We start from the raw sequence: 23,369 nt of genomic DNA, 5'->3' as shown, positions 1-23,369 counted from the left end.
ATCATGTCTTGTTCTCCATCAGATGCCTGTGACCTCAAACTGGACCCCAACACGGCCCACAGAGTCCTCTCTCTGTCTGAGGACAAAAGGGAGGTGACGCTGGCTGGAGAGGACCAGTCGTATCCGGATCACCCAGAGAGATTTGACTCCCTGCCCCAGGTGTTGGGTAGAGAGGCTCTGACTGACCGCTGTTACTGGGAGGTAGAGTGGGAAGGATGGGTTGAGATAGGAGTGACATACAGAGGAATCACAAGGAGAGGACGGGGTGATGACAGCGAGCTTGGAAAGAACAACATGTCATGGAGTCTTTATTGTCATGATGGTTGTGATGATGAGGATGATGGTGGTGATGGTGATGATGATGATCATTACTCTGCCTGCTACAACGGTAGTGCAACACCCATACCTCTCCGCCCCGCTGGCTCCACCAGAGTAGGAGTGTATCTGGACCGGCCTGCTGGCTCTCTGTCCTTCTACAGAGTGTCCCCAGGTAAAGGAGGGTCCTCAGCCACACTGACACACCTCCACACCTTCTGGTCCTCCTTCACCCAGGAGGACCTCCTCCTTGCGTTTGGGTTCTGGGGGCTTGGGGGGGGTTCCTCAGTGTCTCTGTGTAAGTTATAGTCTCTCTCTCTCTCTCTCTCTCTCTCTCTCTCTCTCTCTCTCTCTCTCTCTGTCTCTGTCTCTGTCTCTGTCTCTGTCTCTGTCTCTCTGTCTCTGTCTCTGTCTCTGTCTCTGTCTCTCTGTCTCTCTCTCTCTCTCTGTATGTTAGGGATGAAAAAAAAAAAAATTTGCATTAACGCGTAACTATCTCGCTTTTTATATGTTAACTTGCTTTTTATATTTTATTTATATTTATTTATTTTTTCCACAATGTCTTCTTTTTTAAAAAACGATTTATGATGACTATATGCTCTGTAAGGTGACCTTGGGTGTCTTGAAAGGCGCCTCTAAATTAAATGTATTATTATTATTATTATTATTATTATATATTCATTCATTATATTCATAATGCTAGCCACCATTAATATATCAATTATATGTAATATGATTTTACTTATTTTTTAAATAATTTGAGCATCGTTTTTGTTTAATGATTTCTCATGCTTTTCTTTTCATTATTATTTCTTGTTTGTTTTTTATTGATACGTGTGATTGAAAATCTACACGTTGTTACGTTTTTCTTGATGAACTTAGGCTTTGTTTATTATTCCGTGAATGGTCTTGCCACCCTGCTCTTCTTCAGGGTCGTCTAAAATGTAAACCTTTGTGTTTCGTGTGATGTATGTTTGTTTTCACGTTCCGTTCCCCTGCTGCCTATTGTTGGTTTGGACCTGTTTTCTTGACCCCCTGGGGAGCGTCAAGAGGCAAAGGGTTCCATAAGCAGTGTTGGGAAGTTCATTTTCTACGTGATCTAGTTCAAAGTTCAGTTCACAAACTTTAAAAAGGAACTAGTTCAGTTAAACAGTTCAGTTCTTTCTTTCAATATGTTGCTGTGAGCTATTTTTTTTTTCCGGTATTTTGAACATTGAGCCCACTTCGTGGTTTGTCTAGGATGAAATAGAGTGGTTGAATCAAGCATCGTAGCGAAATACAGTTTATATCGTGTTTTATTGCACATTTAGCGCATTTTGTAAATCCCATTGATTTCTGTTGGAAGACTCATTGCTCGTTGGCCGGAAGCGGAAGGGGGGGTGTTCACGTTTGGTTGTAGTCTTTACGTTCGGTTCTAGCCCTACTGTTGAGCCGGAGAACCGAGCGAAAAGACTACAACCAAACGTAAACAGCCGCCCTTTCCGTTTCCGGCCAACAAGCAATGATTCTAGGAGGTATTCTAGTCCGCTGAGCTATGAGCCAGAGAGCTAACGTTCTGGATTGTACATATTTATAATTCGAAATTCGTCTCAGCCTTTACACCACAGATTCATTTTTCACAATTTAACAGATCTCGTTATGAAGAATAATCACTGCGCCATTTGTTTCGATGGGAATCGCGACGGTCTATACTTTCAACATAAAGTGTACATATTTATAATTTTTAATTCGTCCCAGCCTTTACACCACAGACACTATAGGGTCTATAGCATATAACCGCATTTTCTGATTACAGTTTAATGTAACAATAAGCTGACAACACCGCAACTGCAAATTAATCACACGGATATCACCATGGCAACCGGTAAAACAAATGTTCTCATTCTGCGCGCGCATCCGCCGCGTTGATAAACGAATATCCCCCCAATTGAACGAAGTTAAACCAAGTGAGCGTGCCGTTCACAGACACCAGAATGAACGAGTTCACAGTAACGTTCATCAGGCAGTAATACAGTACGTTCAGTTCACGTTCGCCGAAAATATGAACGAGTTCATGAACTATCGTTCAATGAACGCGTTCAGGCACAACACTGTCCATAAGGCACCCTTTATGACATCCTGAGGAGCTTCAATCAATAGATTACCATCTGGTTAACAAAGGCTTTTGGTTTATTGGGGGACCTCTGCCCTCAGAAACCCGACAGAAGTGTAGAACTCCTGCCTTTAGCCGTGCAGCGGACTTCTCCTTGCAAACCTTTAGAGAGACGCAGGGCGAACTCCCATCTGAGGCCACGGATTATTGTTTTGTATGCCTATTCTATAGTTTGTTGATGCATGTTACGATGTATCGTTGTTTAGACTATTATTACAAACATATATCACCATAATTGTCCACGTATTGTGTGCTTTTTGCGTTTGGAAATCTCATCCGCCTTGGACGCAATATCTGGTAAAGGAATTGCCACAACATATGATTGAAATAAATGTAATCGATTCAATAAAATAAAGAAATTGTGATAATCAACTCAGTGGATCTACTGAATGTTCTCTGTTCAGTCCATGATAGTTCAGGTTTCTTCACTTGAATTCCTCCAAGCGTAGCAGATGTTTCTCCAGAGATTTCTGTTGTCGGAGCAGCACACCTGGAATGTCCTTCCAGGCCCTGGGGTCCTAGAAGGTCTCTGAGGGGTCCTGGACCCAGACCTGGACCCAGTCTTCAGTCCAGGTCTCTGAGGGGTCCCGCCCCCTGACCTGGACCCAGTCTTCAGTCTGTTCCTCTCACTGGTGGCCTGGAGGACCATGAGCTCAGTCCTCTGGAGACCTTTCCTCCAACTCGTCACAACACAACAGTGGAGTCTCCGTTCACCTCGGTTATCAGACGCTTTGATCCAGAGAGACTTACAATGTGTCCATTAGTCAGGAGAAAGAGAAAAAACAATATATCTCTGTCTGTACACTATGGATGTTCATAGAATCAAGTGACAAGCGCTATAAATCACTAGGTTAACCCATTCCCCGTACACAACAGAGATATCTAGGAGAAAATGCTACACAATACTAAGTTATTCTTAAGTGCCAGGACATACAACATACGATAAGTGCGTAAGAGGGGAGGGAGGGGTGGCTATACAGAGTCCGGGTGAACTCTGAACAGGTGAGTCTCGAGTCTCTGGTGCAGAGTCCAGGTGAACTCTGAACAGGTGAGTCTTGAGTCTCTGGTGCAGAGTCCGGGTGAACTCTGAACGGGTGAGTCTTGAGTCTCTGGTGCAGAGTCCGGGTGAACTCTGAACGGGTGAGTCTTGAGTCTCTGGTGCAGAGTCCAGGTGAACTCTGAACAGGTGAGTCTTGAGTCTCTGGTGCAGACTCCTGACTTAGAAAGACCTGGGACCGTATTTCAAAAGGAACAAGATTAAACGGTTTCTCGTGGAATGAAACCTTTAAGTAAAATGTGCTACACTAGTCTCAAATTATTCTCGTAGCCTATATTATAATACGTTTTATTACTAAGTGTGTTGGTATATTTGTATATGTTATACATGGCATATTTCATGTGATATAACGATATTTTTCAACGGTTCCAGGGAAAGACCCCACAACTGAACCATGCTGTGAGGGATCCAAATGCTATACAAGAAAAATAATCAGCAAAAAAGAAATGTCTGACATCCACCGGGAGCATACCTCTTCATCATTCCACGGTCATTTATATTATGGCACACTCACAAACTGCATAGTGCCCATCAATTACAACTTTCCCGTCGATAGAGCAACACCACGTGACATCACATGCCATTCCTCATCACGCAGTCCGTCCAAAATTCAATTACAAATTATCAACAGTTTCTAGGCAGCAGAATGTGGCGTGACGAACGCTTGTGCTCCTTCCAGAACCCCCAAAGTGTTTTCCTCCAGCGGGCTCTGCAACATGACAGGTTTGGGTCGGCGTGAGGCTGGCAGAGTGTGACTAAGATTGTTCAACAGTCGAAGGCAGCATCCGCATTTTAGATGAAGTGTTGGTCGGTGATGGTGAAATGCTGCATGCTTCAACTTAACAAACCAAAGTGATATGTTGGGATGTTATGATTATGAATAACTAGTCTTCACGGCACAGCGGTCAACCATCAATCTTAAAAGCAGGGGTTTTGAATTAGCACTTCGAAATTAGTCAGTCCACGCCTTTCTTTTTTTGTTTTTATTTGTTGTTTGTTTTATTATTTTAATCAGTCAATGTTAACCCAATGAGGGGAAAGGGGAAAGGGATAATTTAACAGATCCCTTCAAGACAGAATAATATGGGCTATGATTAAAAAAGGGGTAAGTGCTCCCCCTGGTGGAAATACATTGTCCCTACAGTTAGGGAGAGCGAGAGAGAAACGGACACACTGTCGTGTCATGCTACTACTGTTTTTTTTTTACTGATTTTACTGGACCACTCATCGTTTCTCAGACACACACTCCACCCTCACCTCCACTCACCTTCCGTGTGTGTGTGTGTGTGTGTGTGTGTGTGTGTGTGTGTGTGTGTGTGTGTGTGTGTGTGTGTGTGTGTGTGTGTGTGTGTGTGTGTCTGTGTGTGTGCTATCATCGCCTATCCTATCATAAGTGCTTATTTTCTTTGAAACCTTTATTTATCTAGGTGGAACCTCATTGAGATTAAAAATCGGTTATGCAAGGTTGACCTCGGCCACTGAGTGAAGCTTTCATACTACACATTAAAGAGCTCATGCCATTAAAATCACATTTTTCCTATTGTTTGTTAAATAACATAGGTCTGAATAAGTTTGTGAGCTGTGGTAAGTTTGGAATCTATGCAATTTGTCTGCTGAATGCAATAGGCAATGAAAGGAAAAAGGCAGAAGAAATAAGCCGATCTGGATAAGGTGACACTGTGACGTAGCGTTGTCAAACTATTATTCATGGCCCTGCCCACTTGGTTGGTTCGTAACCCCCCACAAGAATTCTGAAGGAGTCGTGATTGAGCTAGTGCTAAATGCTAATACGTGTATGGTAGTTGCTTAGTTCGTAGTAACAGGCTAGTTACAGAATTTTGAATGCAATGGCAGAACGACATCGAAGTACATGAACTGCGACATGCTGCCTGCCGCCGGTTGCCGCGAAGCACCACCGCCCGGCAGCGGGCAGCCGGGCGGTGGTGCCTCGCGCCGGCAGCAGGCAGCAGGCAGCGCGCGGTTCTGTCTACTACAGATTGATGTGGAAGTGGAAGAACCAGAGACGTCGGAGAACCCGACGAAGTCCTTTGTGATTCATTATATCGTCTGGAGGTGCACACAGCTTTTGGCCGTGATAATATGTATTATTTGATATAGATATCTATGTATTATATGATATTATTTAGATATAGAGCTCCAGGACTGTAACGCAAGTGTTACAGTCTTCCTTGTTATTTGGATAACCGTTCTGCTGTTGGTGTGATGGCGCATAACACGTCGGACTCTGGTATTTCTACAACGAGACTCGTAGTGGGGGTTATCTCAGCCATGGTTGAGAATGAATTGGGGGGGAAGGAACTTTGGCTTTGACTCCCTGAAGTACATGAACCACGACATGGAGGAGAAAGGGATTGTTGGCCGCGGTCGTCTCCCGCCGGAGCCTCGCTGCCGATGGACCACCGCCTCGGCTTCAGGAGGCGGTGATTAGCGCTGACCGCTGCCGAGGCGGCGGGAAGCAGGGCTCAAGCGGGATACATTCGCGGCCAACAATCCCTTTCTCCTCCATGTCGTGGTTCATGTACTTCAGGGAGTCAAAGCCAAAGTTCCTTTCCCCCAATTCCTTCTCAACCGTGGCTGAGATAACCCCCACTACGAGTCTCGTTGTAGAAATACCAGAGACGAGAGTCCGACGGCGACGTGTTATGCGCCATCATACCAACAGCAGAACGGTTATCCAAATAACAAGGAAGTGTACAACACTTGCGTTACAGTCCTGGGGCTCTCTACATCTAAATATCATATAATACATAGATATCTATATCAAATAATACATATTATCACGGCCAAAAGCTGTGTGCACCTCCAGATGATATAATGAATCACAAAGGACTTCGTCGGGTTCTCCGACGTCTCTGGTTCTTCCACTTCCACATCAATCTGAAGAAGACGCGGTCGTTTGAGATTCATAATAGCCTATCGTCTGGAGGCTCACACAGCTTTTGGCCGTGATAATATATATTATATATTATATGATATAGATATCTATGTATAATATGGGTTTCTAAGAGCCATTGCGATACATCCACCGTAAACATAGCGCATGGTACCGTGGCTACAAGCTGCTCAGGGCCAGGTGATAATATATATTATATTATACAACGGGGGGCCTAAATCCAGCGATCTGATTGGTTCCTAACTGTTGTATAATGAGCGTATACATAACTGCTATGACGCCCGATCATTTTGTGAAAGTATCACTCCGCGCCTTGAAGTGGAAACCGTTACAACCGTTCTCTCGGAGGGACGCTAAAGTGTGTTGCATAGCGACCGTCGTGCATTTTGAAGGCAGCCAGGAGGGACTACTTTTTGGAAGTCTTTAATAAAACGGCTACTTTGACTTTCTTGGTTTCTTTTTAAATGTAGTTTGTCTATGACTTTCGTTTCGCCATAACAGTAACCGTTGTATAAAAGCAATAGATCACTTCAGTCAGTGACATGTGCTCATTATACCACTGTGAAGGGGGTCGCCGGCCCTCCGCTGCGCGTCGGGGCCGGACAACGCCCCTTAACAGTGGTATAATGAGCACATACCACAGCCTGGCGTGATCTATTGCTTAATTATATTATATAGATATCTATGTATAATATGGGTTTCTACGAGCCATTGCGATACATCCACCGTAAACAGAGCGCATGGTACTGTGGCTACAAGCTGCTCAGGGCCACACCCCCACCCCCCTCCTTGACCTGCCTTGACACGCCCACCGTAACCAGAGCGCATGGTACTGTGGCTACAAGCTGCTCTGGGCCACACCCCCACCCCCCTCCTTGACCTGCCTTGACACGCCCACCGTAACCAGAGCGCATGGTACTGTGGCTACAAGCTGCTCAGGGCCACACACACCCCCACCCCCCTCCTTGACCCGCCTTGACACGCCCACCGAAACAGCGCGTTTGGGGGAAGCTCAATGTGCGACTGGTTCGGAGTGGCTGTAACTCTGCACCACGGCTGAATTTCGGGGACGTCTTTGAATACTGTGTTTGTGGCCCACACTAATACCTATATTAAAGCATCCATAAAATAGCATGGCATGGGATCTTTAAGGACAGAGATGGAGGCTGATAATGATAAACGTTCTTCTTTTTATAGTAAGTGTCGGTTTACAAAGTTTGCGTAAAACGGAAAGTTTGCATTATCTATTTAATCTGAAGCTCTGTGTAAATAAGCTACACCGCCACATCCAGGTCTCAAATATATTTTTATGATGGTTTGAAATATTGTTCATTCAGCTACTTTAGCTCAAATCAAAGTGAGGGAATTAATAGTGCTTCATTGAATCATGTGTGTGTGGTCGTTATCCCCACCATGCACCCATCAGCCTACCCCTCAATGTAATGTTCAACTGCACCAGTAGGTGTTAGTATAGAGTAGAGGAACCACACACCAGTGGCCTATCGGTAATCCAAACATCCTCAAAGGTTATTGAACCGAAAATGTAAAGATCAGGCTAGACGCATTTCGATGCAGTATTGATTAGTTATTAGGTTTTCCACCTCCTTAAATAACATTATTAATAACAGTACTCCATTTAGCCATTGTTGGAGTGCTTGTTAAAGGTCCCATAGCATGCTACTTTATGGATGCTTATAGGTGTTAGTGTGCCCTTAATACAGTATTTGAAGATGTTGAACAAATTCAGCCTTGGTGCAGAATTACAGCCACCACGAGCCAGTCCCACAATGAGCTTTCCACAAACGTTCCGTTTTTTAGAGGCGGATCAAGGTGGAGGGTGGGGGTGTGGCCCTGAGCAGCTTGCGGCCACGGTACCATGCGCTCTGTTTACAGTGGATATCGCAATGCTCCCGCCTGCTCCGGCGGGAGTCCTGGAGCTCTATATCTAAATAATATCATATTATACATAGATATCTATTTCATATCATATATACTATCACGGCCAGAAGCTGTGTGCGCCTCCAGACGATAATAGGAATCTCAAATGACTGCGTCGGGTCCCCCGCTGGAGCCCCACTGCCCGCTGCCGAGGCACCACTGCCTTGGCAGCGGGCTGCGCCGAGGCACCACCACTCTGCGGCGGCGGTGATGGTGCCCCGTGGGGGAGCTGCCGCATACAACATCAGCAGCAGCACCCACCACCAGCTGCAGGAGAGTGAAAATAATCAGACCAGACCTTGAATAGCCTGTAGGTCAATGAGTTTCCCCACACGTGGCCAAATTGCTGCCAAGTTGGGGAAGGGGTGGACGGAAGCTTGCATTATGAAAAATACCTTATATCTACTAGCTATAGCATCAGACACACAGTACTCCAACACCGTAGCTAACACCGTCAGGTTCAGCAGATTAAACCCGTCGTTAATCAAGCTTATTGATCCGAGTAATCCTACATCAATAACTAACCAAATAAAGGTTGTCAGAGATTCACTACTTAACTTCTGGTGCAGTGATACCGTCAAAGCTGGCGAAATCGAGCTGACTAACTAGCAGGCAGTCAGCTCGCCAACCCTAACCCTAACCCTAACCCTAACCCTAACCCTAACCCTAACCCTAACCCTAACCCTAACCCTAACCCTAACCCTAACCCTAACCCTAACCCAAAACGGTCATCTACCAAGATAAATAAAATATATAATTAATGCACATACAAATAAAGATCAGCATCATAAAGGCCCTCTGATGTAATAAAGAGAGTTGACAATTCAAAAGACGTAGCAATTTAAACAATTTACCCCCGGAGATACCTTCACAGATGTTATATCTATCACTCTGACCGTGGGCACTCGAGGGGGCGTGGTCATGAAGCCGGCGCGGTCTGCATGTCGCCGACTACTGCGTTGTGTTCCGGTGCACTGAAGACAGGACGCTGACGTTCTTTTATGGCGCTTTATTCTGTACAATTTCAATGAGAAAAAAGATTCAGGACCCTATCTTCATGGATTGAACAAGCCTCTCTCAATCCAGTGGAACGCAAACTGAGAAAGGAACACAGAAATCCAGCATATAGCCAGCACTATCCAATAGAGGGCGCAGTTACACAACAAATAAATCTCCCAATACCTAAAAACAACTACATGAACAATACAAGATTTTGGTGAAATAATACTCACATAACCACAAAATATAAAATGAAAGGATACACAAATATTCGTCATTCTTTAATCTGTTACAGTCACTCGAGGGGGCGTGGTCACTAAACACTAAGAATGTAACGTCTATTGACAATGAATAGCACGTAGAACACACAATCATAAATACACGCACAACAGCATGTGCGCGTTATATAGGAAGTGCGTGACACAGGTGAACTATTCAATTGCTTGAACAATAGACACATGCTTAGACCAAATTAACACAACTTGAAGTTTTTGTTACTATACCTTAAACACATGTAGCAATTCCTTAAACAAAAGCGCTGCTTTGCACTTTAGTTGCTATTCTGCAACACACTTGATCCTTTCTGCAACACACTTGCTCCTGCACACTACACACTATTTCAAACATAAGACACTTAGTTCAAAAATAACATCTCAGTATATCATTGGGAAAACACATCTATTCAAAATACTAAACACATTGGTTAATTGAAAATACACACCTCAAAACACTTTCTTACAAAACTGAACACCAACAGCCAGCTACAAAAAAGGCCAAAGGGCAATTGTGCACGTCCCGGGGCAGCGCGGGGGAAATATATATCATTGTGTGCCGCCATAAACCTTCGAGGGTAACTGGACCATCATGCAAAAATAGGTCACTACAATACCCAACATATCATCAAACTTCTAGATGCACTTCATGACGCAGCTGAACAGGACAGATCAGAGCAGCCCAGGTTTGTTGTTGTCTGGGATAATGTTAATTTCCATCGGGCTGTTTTGGTCCGGATCTGGTACACCAACCATAAAAATGTTGAAGTCGTATACTCGCCATTTCTACACCCTATATACGTTTTTTTTCGGCTTGAGGATGTAGTGTATATGGCCGCCAACCACATGCCCGCATGCCTCTTCTGCAGGCAATGGAACAGGCCTGCGGAGACATTGAGGTAAGGTCAATCCATGGATGGATTCGGCACACAATTGGAGGACCCATAAGCCACGCACAATTGCCGTGTGGTTCTGTGTTAATGTACAGTACAGTTGTGTATTTTTGGTAAATGTTTGTTATATTTTAGATTAAACTGAATTTATTGAACTTTAAAGGCACCCAGTGCAACTTTATGTAAACATTCAATGAAAAATAAACATTCAATTTCTAGTCTTTTTTACACGTAGTAAGTTTCAATAACTCCATACCATTACATATCGACATTCAAGGAGCAAAGATGAGACGTCGCTGTGTGGTGAGAACTGATAGAAAATCGTAAACAACAACAATCGCCGGTGGGGAGAAGCCATTTTTCCATTGACTGGAAGCCTGCTTTATTTATTGTAGGTTACAAAAAATAAAGAAAATGGCGGCATTGTTGTTGTTATCGATTTTCTATCAGTTCTCACCACACAACGACGTCTCATCTTTGCTGCTTGAATGTCGGTATGTAATGGTATGGAGTTATTGAAACTTACTACGTGTAAAAAAGACTAGAAATTGAATGTTTATTTTTAAGCCTCAAAAGTTGCACTGGGTGCCTTTAAAGTATAGGTTACTGTATTGCAATGTACAGTATTCAGTATTAGATTTTTTTGTTGTTGTGAAAACGTGCCCTCTTTGGAACTGAATAAAAACAGTGAATATGGAAGACTGCAGTGTTTTATATAAAGTAGACTAGTGTGTTGCTGCTGATCTGAAAGTGTATTCATATGATACAAGTGTGTAACATTTTGTCATCAGAATGACATTTTGACGAAGGATTGTAAGGTTTCGATAGAAGAGTTTCAATTTGATATAGAGGTATATTTCTCAGTCTTGTGTCTTATGTGCTTGTGTGTTGAGTTTTGACACAGTGAGCCAAGTTTTGCAAAATGTGTTCAAGCAATTGAAAAAAATTGTAATTAGATGACAGAAAAAAACTCGCTGGTGAAAACATGAGTTGTGCTTCGGGTTTGGAGTCGATCACACTTTCTGTCAGAGGAAGATTGTAGCTCAGCTGTCGTTATTGCCCGAAGCACTGGGCGAGGCGGGTCTGTCTTTATGGTCAACAATGTTGAAACCGGTCGGGTTGGATCGAGACAACTGCTTCCTCATTGCGCAGAAGTAGTCCGACAACAAAAAGGAAGATTATGCGATTGTCTTGACTCTACTGCGACTGACGTTAACAATTCAGTAGAAATACAAGAGGACCACGTGTGTGTGTGTGTGTGTGTGTGTGTGTGTGTGTGTGTGTGTGTGTGTGTGTGTGTGTGTGTGTGTGTGTGTGTGTGTGTGTGTGTGTGTGCGTGTGCGTGTGCGTGTGCGTGTGCGTGCGTGTGTGCGCGTTCGCGTTTCAGAAAGCTAGGCTTCGATTTCCCTGAAAGCACGTGACAGAGTGTTGTGAGTTTCGATTCTCATTTCTCACTGGTCGACTTCCAACTAAGTGCGCCACATATACTCATTGTTCGAGGCTACGTCCTCGTCATCGGCAGTTAGGAGCCCTAGTCTACTTGATCTCTCTCGAATTCCACTTTTCAAAACTTTTCTCTGACTTACTTGTTTTGGGAACACTTCAACCTCCGTTTTGTCCCTTGTATTTATACTTTTATAACGTTACACCATACCTAACCGCATTTTAATCACGCAATAGAAAAAACAATGTATTTTATAATTATTGTTGTTGTAATATTTATTTCTATACTGCCTTCTTCATAAGGCATTGCTTGTTTAAATAACAGTAAAGTATGAGTGATTAAATACAGAAGCAATGTTTTTCTATAAAGTACAAGACATTTATTTATATTTATAGAAATAAATATATAGTTTTCAAGTTAGTTAATTAAATAAAAAATGTAATGAGAAAGATAATGTGCAGCTCGTTACGTTGATTTTGTGAGGCGGGTTCGAGGAACGAGGTTGTAGTTTAGGTTCAGCTGGCCTCTGGGAGTAGAGTTTGTCAAGACATTGCATTCACATGATCAGGAATGACCAGCATTTACCATCAGAACCATCTAGACAATGTTATGTAACTTCCTGCAACAAACAGTGTTCACATGTCAACAGAAGCACTGAGAGACACAGATGATCAGCTGACAATATTGATGTGGCTACATCAGGGGCGTTGCTAGACCTAGAGTTTTACTGGGGCACAGGCCCCCAACTGCCAACATTTTTTTTTTTTACGTGTGCACAATATGAAATATATGGATACAGAAGGGTATGTACGAGCAGGGGCGGCCCCAGCACATTTGGCGCTCTAGGCGAGGGGAGGGGAAGTATGAAGCGATTGTTGACGGGGGGGGGGGGGGGCGCATGTTCTTAACGGGGAGACGTGTCCAATAGATGATTTTTTTTTTTTTTTTTTTTTTTTTTTCGCGCATTTTAGATTTTGCGCCCCCCCTCTAGATGGCGCTCTAGGCGGCCGCCTGACCCGCCTGTAGGGAGGGCCGCGCCTGTGTACGAGCTTCAAAATTGTTGTCACTGTCATACTGTAGGCTATATTAAAGCACTGGTAAAGGTAAAGACGCAAAGATGGATTCATGAGTACCGTACAATTATATTTATTTAAACACATACACATATCAAAGATTTACAAATAAGGTAACTGACAAATAAACAAAAAGTCACTTTATGACCTTCACCTCTTTATCAGGAGAAGTCTACACATCTCTATTTATTTAGAAGCTGTGTGGAAACAGCATAATTTTGCCAGAACGACATGTACTAAAAAGGCAAGAAACAAGGTTTAAAACTAATAGAATTTCTGACTTAAGGCTAGGTGGCTCATTGCCACCAATCAACCTGGAAAATGTTATAGAACCATCAAAGCTCTTAAATTAAACTAAATAAGGCCATACACTACTGCATAGAGCCTTTATAAATTATTATTTTTTTTTTTTTTAAGCTGTATCGCCGCGCCTTCATGGTGGCAAAGCGGTCAATAACGTGGCTTTGACTCACTTTGCATAGTTGCTCCTTTTCAATGGACAAAAGAGAAAGTTGGTGAAGCCTTCCTTGCCCCATGGTTGACCTAAGCCAGGTGTGGAGCCTTCTCGACACACTGAAAGATCGCTCACAACTACAACTGTTTACAGGAATTGTGAGTGCAATGATCTGAATTATCTGTGTCAATGTTGGGATCATTGTTGGATCCAGTATGTTAAAAACACCCTGTATATCCATAATTTCCTTTTTTGTGTTAAGGAAGTTTTTGTCTAAAACTTTAGACAAAAACTTTGTCTAAAGTTTTGAAGACAGACAATTTTTCATTCATTATTCATTTTCGCGTGTGTGCGTGCACGCATGGTGTGTGTGTGTGTGTGTGTGTGTGTGTGTGTGTGTGTGTGTGTTTGTGTGTGTGTGTGTGTGTGTGTGTGTGTGTGTGTGTGTGTGTGTGTGTGTGTGTGTGTGTGTGTGTGTGTGTGTGTGTGTGTGTGTGTGTGTGTGTGTGTGTGTGTGTGTGCTATAAAACTACAGGCTACAGACGCTCAGTATTGAAAAACTGGTGCTAATTATGTGGGCAACATTCTTTAACAGCAATCAAGTTGTCATTGTTTGTGTCAAACAAGTTGTGAATTTGTTGTAACGTTAAAAAAGGAGATGACTTACTCTGGGCTTTTTCCAGCTCCCGTGGTTTCCAACGAAACATGATCAACAAAAAAACAAGGAATTGAAAGCTACTTACAATATGCCTAGGTTACATTAATTTCCCCTGATGGCAGCAATGTTCCACTTTCAGCTGGAATTCACGGTACATCAAAACCACGTGTCTTCTTTAGATTTCAGTTCCCTTTATTTATTCACACAGTTCAGCAGCGGCATTTATTCAGAATCAGAGCCCAAATTAAAGCTGCATTTAGGGCGACTATCACTACCCAGCAGAAAAATAGAAGCACTATAAATGGTTTTGTATAGCAGTCACGAACATGAGCATAGTTGTGGAAATGCTGGTGTTAGAAAACATAGTTGACGGGAATTAAAGTGCTGCACATCGACTGTACAAATGTAGATTATTCATCACAAGAATTTTAATTCAGAAATCGAATAGGCTAATAAACTCTGAATTGTGAGATAAAATTCAGCATTCTGATAATAAAGTCAGAATACTTGGATAAAATCCGAATTCTGATAATTAAATCCAGCATTAAAGGTTCATTTAAGAAGGTTCTCACCAGTCATTTGTCGCCTGGTCGCAGTGTCGAGTTTTTTTTTAAGTAGTTCACTAGTCGTAGCGCGCAATCATTTGCAGTGTCAGAATTCTGAGAATTTTGTCAGCATTCAGATTTCCCAGAATTCTCTTACACTGCAAATTAAAGCGCTACTACTAGCAAACTAGTTTCAGCGTGACTGGAGAGAACTTCCTTAAATTAACCTTTAATGCTAGATTTGCATCAACGCTATTGTGTGAATTAGTATGGTTCTCTTTCATGGAAGCCGGAAGTGGGAGATTCCTTATTTTTTTTACCATTATTGTTTTATTAACAAATTTCTCCTACAGGGGATTGATAAAGTTCTATCTAGACTATTGAACAGAAAGAAACACTTGGTCATACTTTACACACTTTCAGAAGAGTCACGTGGACGAATCCGTAAATAACTGATTTTTTTCATTGGTTGTTGCGTTAAATCTTACCCAGATACAATAGGGCTATTTTCTGATTGGCTTTTATGTAGCCCCTTTCGTTTTTTGATTGGCTGGTAAGAGGCAGGCTCGACTGAAGACTCCCGAGGCAGCAGGAGATGCACTTGATGAATCCTGCCGATTCCATAGCGAGAGCGGCGCTTCTGCAGATGAATTTAATAATGATCAATGGAATTTTACTGGGGCACTGGAGACTTTTACTGGGGCACGTGCCCCAGTAAAAAGGGGCTGACGACGCCTCTGGGCTACATTGAAAGAGCTGTCATGTGTTTTAGCAGACGTTAGTACTTATACTTATTAATGTTGAGTGTATACAAACAAACTCAGGCACGTACTCTGCCTTCAGATTGTTCTTACTTGTTCCACAAATTATACTAATAAGTAAAATACACCATATGATGATAAACAATACACCAATACAACATATCATAAGTGTAAGATCACAAAATGTCAAACAATACAACAATACAACATGTCATAAGGGTAGGATAAAATAATTGTACCAACAAGTGCTTCAATCTTTTTAAGTGCTTTCTTCCATAATCGATTATGTCAAAACAACATGATAAATCTTATAATGAATGATCGATATAAAAGAAAAAGATAGATTTATGATGATACTAAAACAAAGAAAATGATAGATTTATGATGATACTAAAACATGATATATGATTCTATGATTTTTAACTGATAGATGAATAAAACTGATATGTAAAACTGATACATAAGTAAAACTGACCTAAGTAAATCCATGCCTCTTTAACATCCTTCAGCCCCTGCTGGTAAAACCCCCACATCTCCCTAGGCCTTGGTAATTCCCCAAAAGCCCCCATGCCTCCCCAGCCCTTATCCGCCCACAGACATCTCTACCGCCGCCCTGTCTCCTGGACTCCAAGAAATCTACCTTACTTGACAGAATACAGACCTTATTTAGTGATGGGACATTTAAATATCGTTCTAACCTTATCTTAAATTATAACAGGTTATTGTTAGTGTAATGGTTTAGAGCAGAATAACAGCTGACTGATATAAAGTTATAACAGGTTATTGTTTGTGTGGTGGTTTAGAGCAGGATAACAGCTGACTGATGAAGCTATAACAGCTTATTGTAGTGTGGTGAGCTCAGAGGGTCGGCTCCTTTCCGTTTCCTCATTCTGGACGCTCTGTCGCAGCGAGGAGGCTTTCCTTCCTCGCTTTAACCTCCGTTTCTCCCAATGCATCTATATTTTCAAACCTGTATACCGCCTGGACGCACTTTTAACCCAGAGTAGAAGAGAAAAGGTAGGCCGACAGTTTACTACCGTTTATATCGTCTTTCGGTTACTGGTATATAATAACGAACAACCAGTTTACTACCGTTTACATTGACTTTAGGTAACTGGTATTGTGACGTAAATTGTCGTGTTGTTTTTGAAAAGGTGACAGAATTGGATTCACTTTCGTCTCACTCAGGGGCGTTGCTAGACCTAGAGTTTTACTGGGGCAAAGGCCCCCAACTGCCAACATTTTTTTTTTTACGTGTGCACAATATGAAATAGATGGATACAGAAGGGTATGTACAAGCTTCAAAATCATTGTCACTGTCATATTGTAGGCTATATTAAAGCACTGATAAAGGTAAAGACGCAAAGATGGATTCATGAGTACCGTACAATTATATTTATTTAAACACATACACATCTCAAAGATTTACAAATAAGGTAACTGACAAATAAACAAAAAGTCTCTTTATGACCTTCACCTCTTTATCAGGAGAAGTCTACACATCTATATTTATTTAGAAGCTGTGTGGAAACAGCATAATTTTGCCAGAACGACATGTACTAAAAAGGCAAGAAACAAGGTTTAAAACTAATAGAATTTCTGACTTAAGGTGAGGTGGCTCATTGCCACCAATCAACCTGGAAAATGTTATAGAACCATCAAAGCTCTTAAATTAAACTAAATAAGGCCATACACTACTGCATAGAGCCTTTTTTAATGATTATTTTTTCACTATTAAGCTGTATCGCCGCGCCTTCATGGTGGCAAAGCGGTCAATAACGTGGCTTTGACTCACTTTGCATAGTTGCTCCTTTTCAATGGACAAAAGAGAAAGTTGGTGAAGCCTTCCTTGCCCCATGGTTGACCTAAGCCAGGTGTGGAGCCTTCTCGACACACTGAAAGATCGCTCACAACTACAACTGTTTACAGGAATTGTGAGTGCAATGATCTGAATTATCTGTGTCAGTGTTGGGAACATTGTTGGATCCATATATGTTAAAAACACCCTGTATATCCATAATTTCCTTTTTTGTGTTAAGGAAGTTTTTGTCCACTAAAACTTCCTCAAGTTTTGAAGACAGACAATTTTTCATTCATTATTCATTTTCCGCGTGTGTGCGTGCACGCATGGTGTGTGTGTGTGTGTGTGTGTGTGTGTGTGTGTGTGTGTGTGTGTGTGTGTGTGTGTGTGTGTGTGTGTGTGTGTGTGTGTGTGTGCTATAAAACTACAGGCTACAGACGCTCAGTATTGAAAAACTGGTGCTAATTATGTGGGCAACATTCTTTAACAGCAATCAAGTTGTCATTGTTTGTGTCAAACAAGTTGTGAATTTGTTGTAACGTTAAAAAAGGAGATGACTTACTCTGGGCTGTTTCCAGCTCCCGTGGTTTCCAACGAAACATGATCAACAAAAAAACAAGGAATTGAAAGCTACTTACAATATGCCTAGGTTACATTAATTTCCCCTGATGGCAGCAATGTTCCACTTTCAGCTGGAATTCACGGTAGGCCTACATCAAAACCACGTGTCTTCTTTAGATTTCAGTTCCCTTTATTTATTCACACAGTTCAGCAGCGGCATTTATTCAGAATCAGAGCCCAAATTAAAGCTGCATTACCCAGCAGAAAAATAGATGCACTATAAATGGTTTTGTAGGCCTATAGCAGTCACGAACATGAGCATAGTTGTGGAAATGCTGGTGTTAGAAAACAAAGTTGACGGGAATTAAAGTGCTGCAAATCTAGCATTAAAGGTTAATTTAAGAAGCTTCTCACCAGTCATTTGTCGCCTGGTCGCAGTGTCGAGTTTTTTTTAAAGTAGTTCACTAGTCGTAGCGTGCAAATAAATTGCAGTGTCAGAATTCTGAGAATTTTGTCAGCATTCAGATTTCTCAGAATTCTCTTACACTGCAAATTAAAGCGCTACTACTAGCAAACTAGTTTCAGCGTGACTGGAGAGAACTTCCTTAAATTAACCTTTAATGCTGGATTTGCATCAACGCTATTGTGTGAATTAGTATGGTTCTCTTTCATGGAAGCCGGAAGTGGGAGATTCCTTATTTTTTTTACCATTATTGTTTTATTAACAAATTTCTCCTACAGGGGATTGATAAAGTTCTATCTAGACTATTGAACAGAAAGAAACACTTGGTCATACTTTACACACTTTACCACTGAAACATTCAGAAGAGTCACGTGGACGAATCCGTAAATAACTGATTTTTTTCATTGGTTGTTGCGTTAAATCTTACCCAGATACAATAGGGCTATTTTCTGATTGGCTTTTATGTAGCCCCTTTCGTTTTTTGATTGGCTGGTAAGAGGCAGGCTCGACTGAAGACTCCCGAGGCAGCAGGAGATGTACTTGATGAATCCTGTCGATTCCATAGCGAGTGCGGCGCTTCTGCAGATTAATTTAATATTTTTTTACTGGGGCACTGGAGACTTTTACTGGGGCACGTGCCCCAGTAAAAAGGGGCTGACGACGCCTCACTTTATTTGGTAAAGTTTTGGTCTCTTGAAGCAAAAGACCTCTGAAGAATAAGTCCCGCCTCCGATTCCATGAGAATGCAAACAGACTACGTCAGAGGGTCTGTGGCTGTGTCACGTTAAAATTGTACCGGGGGCGAAAATTGTACCGGCCTACGTCATCGTTTGTTTACATCCTGACAACCTGACAACCTGCCCTGCAACAGACGACGCGATGCAGAAAACATGTTTCCAAACGACGAAATAACATAATACAGATAGCGGATCGCTATCTGAATTATGATATATAGCGATAACACTTGTATTTGTATTGTATTTAATTGTTTAATCGAAACAATAAAGAAACTTGACCGCGAAACGGGCGATCGCGTCAAATGACGCGTCAAATCACGTAGGAAGGTTCTTGAACATTCTAGACTATGAAACCTGCTTAAAACACTCAGTTTACTAGCTAAATTCGATTAAACAATTCAATACAATGCAAATATAAAGTAAAAACAAGTGTTTTCTAGCGATCCGTTATCTGTATTATGTTTCATTAACCCTCCTACGTCATTTGACGCGATCGCCCGTTTCGCGGGCAAAACATTTGTCATTTGACGCGATCGCCCGTTTCGCGGGCAATTTTTTTTATTGTTTCGATTAAACAATTAAATACAATACAAATATAAAGTAAAAACAAGTGTTATCGCTATCCATCATAATACAGATAGCGATCCGCTATCTGTATTATGTTATTTCGTCGTTTGGAAACATGTTTTCTGCATCGCGTCGTCTGTTGCAGGGCAGGTTGTCAGGATGTAAACAAACGATGACGTAGGCCGGTACAATTTTCGCCCCCGGTACAATTTTAACGTGACAGCTGCAGCACGCAGAGGCTCAACGTCTAACCGTTTGACTCATAGATATATATATTAATTCAGCCCGCATAACCGTCGTAATGTGTTTACTGTCGACTATCAAAGCATAGCACAAACAAGCCTTATCAAGCGGTAGACTGTCAGACTATGAGGTAAGAACTCATTAATAATGAACGTAAAAACGAACGAAAAAATGTATTTGGATGTTGATACATTTGTATACAAACTGTTGAACTTGAATATACAAGACGCTTTTCATTTGTGAACTTGTTTGCATTTGTGTGTGAACTGGTCTATATTTATATGTGGATTTTTGAGACTCTCCTCACATGGCCGGATTCATTGGCTGGACTTCTTGGCGCGCAATAACCTTCTTCCTCTTCCGGGTGCTATTGGGCAGGGGGAGTCAAACGTTTAGACGTTAGCAGCGTGGCTGCAGCGTGCTGCAGCCAGTGCTTACTCGTTCCATCGGTCAAATGTCTATGGGAAATAACATGGTGTTTTTGAATGATCGTAGCCTACATAACAAACTCTGTATGTGGCGAAGTAAAGCTGCTCACGTTTTGAACTACACACTTTATCTAGATTCCACTTGGGGTTTGGATTGTTGGTGCAGTTATTGCTTCTTCAAAATAGTTAACTTCTTTAACGGCACCGACACAATGTCAATTAGGCCTACATAAATTAAGGATTTATTCCTTCACCGATAAACAGTAGTTTACCTATGTGCCTACTCTGCGATCACGTTATCTCTAATGAGGCCATGAAACCCTCGCGGCGGGAACCTGTTGAACTTGCCCTCACAATGTCCAGACGTCACTACACTGGCAGCGGGCCACCTATGTCAGGGCTCTCACTCATTTTGTTTCATAGCCCGTTCTCCTTCCTCTTGCTGTGGTTCAGATCCAGCTGCTCTGAGTAGTCTCCACGAAAAGACCGTTGTATTTCAAAGACAAAATATATAGGCCTAATTAGGCCTCACCACGAAATCTGTTTCGTGATTGGTTTGATAGTTAACTGTTATTCACTTGATTATTGGTGATTATGCATATGTTGTTCATGTGATGTGCACATGATTTTTGTCCATGATAAAATGGCAAGTCTTGTAGCCTACATTTAATGTTCCTTTTGAGGTTAATCTAACCAGCCTCATTGCTTATAACAGTGGGCTGAATCTGCCTAATAGTAAAACATGCTCATAGGGAAATCTTCTTATAATTCTAGAAGAAAAAAAACGGCACAGAAATGGGCTAATTTTTTATGTAAGCAATATAGCACGAGTGTGGGGGGGGTTGGTAATGGCTATAGCCTACCCACGGTTCTAGCCCAAAATGATTATTCATATGGAATCTGTGATTCAGTAAAGTGACAGAACATTGTTCCAGTGGAGAAATGATTCAGACATTAAAATAGCAGAAATAAGATCCACAGTGCAATGGAATAGGGACAGGCAGACAGACAGCTCGCAGACAGACAGACAAACAAACAGCAGACAGATAGACAGCATGCAGATAGACAGCTCGCAGACAGACAGACAGACTCCCCCTCCACACACACTACAGGATATCGGATCATAAATATTGAACATGATTTATAATTGTGATTTTGAATCGATAGAGAGTGATAGGGTGGATCTAGACATAGAGAGTGATAGTGTGTAGATCTAGACATAGATAGTGATAGAGTGTGTATATCAGACAAGAGAAGGATAGGAAGTCTTCACTGCAGTAATTTCCCGTTCGGTACTAAAGCAGAATCCACAGAAACAATATGGAGTTGTGTTTGTGTCCAGGTATCAGTCTACTATGGATGAGGAGAAAGAGAAGGGGGGTTCAGGAGAGGAGCAGCAGAGAGCCGACTCCCCTGGACCCAGCTGTGTCTCCATGAAGAGTGACCGCTCAATGGATCTACCATTGCTGTTTAAAGATGGAAATCAGTCTATTGAGAACAGGTGAGGATTTATCAGACATTATAAAGATACAGCTTCTATCAAACGTCTATAAATCATGGTTCATGTTTTTCTAGAAGAGTCCAGCAGGAGAGAGCAGACTCCCCTGGACCCAGCTGTGTCTCCATGAAGAGTGACCGCTCTATGGAACATCCTGTTGGGTTTAAAGATGGAAATCAGTCTATTATGAAGAGGTGAGGATTTATCAGAGATTATAAAGATACAGCCCAGGTGACACAAGAACGCTCATTAGGCGTTCCTGGTTGCGTTTCATCGACCAATCACGAAGTGTTTCGAAAGGGATACTGGGTTTCGCAAGGCATGCTGCGAAGTATAGTCGCAAGGAATACTATGCTCTCCGTAGCCGGAGAGCCTGTCGGAGACCCTCTCCGTAGCTTACCTGCTCATCCAATATTTGTTAACTATCTATTATCTATCTATCTCTAACAAAATCATTTCCGGAATCACTTCTCCGGTTTGACTTTGCACCTTATTTACTTTGTACGTTGTTTACTTTGCACATTAAAGACCAATGAACACCCAATAAGATTTGAAAAGCTTTGGATGTTTATTTACAACACTATTAACATGGTTTGTAGTCAACACATAAGATCGATCGGTCGGCGAATTGCATTGCGTATCCGACGTCCCGGCGGATGTTGAACGCGATTGTCTCCCGCCGGAGCCACCAGCGCCTCGGCAGTGGGCAGCGGGCAGCGGGCAGCGCCGCGGCGGGAGACAATCGCGGCCAACAATCCCTTTCTCCTCCATGTCGTGGTTCATGTACTTCAGGGAGTCAAAGCCAAAGTTCCTTTCCCCCAATTCCTTCTCAACCATGTCTGAGATAACCCCCACTACGAGTATGAGAATATGAGAACTTTGAATGCTCGAGGGGTCTCCGTAGTTACGAAGTCGGATTAAGGAGTCGGACTAGTATACTTCGACCTTTTAATACAGTTCAGCAAGAAAGGCGACGAAGAAGAAGAAGAAGGGGGCGTTCCAGTCTGCGTTAACGAGAACCCCCACCAAACGAGAACGCCCATTTGTGTCTGCAGTGGGATGATATTGATAAATCATGGTTCATGTTTTTCTAGAAGAGTCCAGCAGCAGAGAGCAGACTCCCCTGGACCCAGCTGTGTCTCCTTGAAGAGTGACCGCTCTATGGAACATCCTGTTGGGTTTAACGATGGAAATCAGTCTATCGAGAACAGGTGAGGATTTATCAGACATTATAAAGATACAGCTTCTATCAAACGTCTATAAATCCTGGTTCTTGTTTTGCTAGAAGGCTCCAGCAGCAGAGAGCAGACTCCCCTGGACCCAGCTGTGTCTCCATGAAGAGTGGCCACTCTATGGATCATCCTGTTGGGTTTAAAGATGGAAATCAGTCTATTAAGAAGAGGTGAGGATTTATCAGAGATCATAAAGATACAGCTTCTATCAAATGTCCATAAATCCGAGAAGGGTGCAGCTGCAGGCTTGGGCGTTTCCATCATGACACAAGAACGCTCATTAGGCGTTCCTGGTTGCGTTTCATCGACCAATCACGAAGTGTTTCGAAAGGCATACTGGGTTTCGCAAGGCATGCTGCGAAGC

The 23,369-nt window shown here is 42.3% G+C and overlaps 1 protein-coding gene across 8 annotated transcripts in view; it reads left to right on the top strand.

Annotated features, from left to right (window-relative positions):
• LOC130381623 (NACHT, LRR and PYD domains-containing protein 12-like) overlaps positions 1–23,369 on the top strand; it is a 75,696-nt gene that overhangs the window by 13,510 nt on the left and 38,817 nt on the right. For 2 of the 8 annotated variants that reach the window (XM_056589310.1, XM_056589311.1), the window contains one exon: positions 23–3,420. The exons of 1 other annotated variant lie outside the window; for it this stretch is intronic. In XM_056589310.1, coding sequence (XP_056445285.1) covers positions 23–624 — 602 coding nt within the window. In that variant the 3' untranslated portion in view covers positions 625–3,420. 5 more of the 8 variants (XM_056589307.1, XM_056589305.1, XM_056589304.1 and 2 more) reach the window with 5 other exon arrangements.

Source organism: Gadus chalcogrammus, chromosome 4 (assembly GCF_026213295.1).
Source record: "Gadus chalcogrammus isolate NIFS_2021 chromosome 4, NIFS_Gcha_1.0, whole genome shotgun sequence".
Classification (NCBI taxonomy): domain Eukaryota; kingdom Metazoa; phylum Chordata; class Actinopteri; order Gadiformes; family Gadidae; genus Gadus; species Gadus chalcogrammus.
Note: the sequence above shows the minus strand (reverse complement) of the source record. Positions and strands in the feature narration are given on the sequence as shown.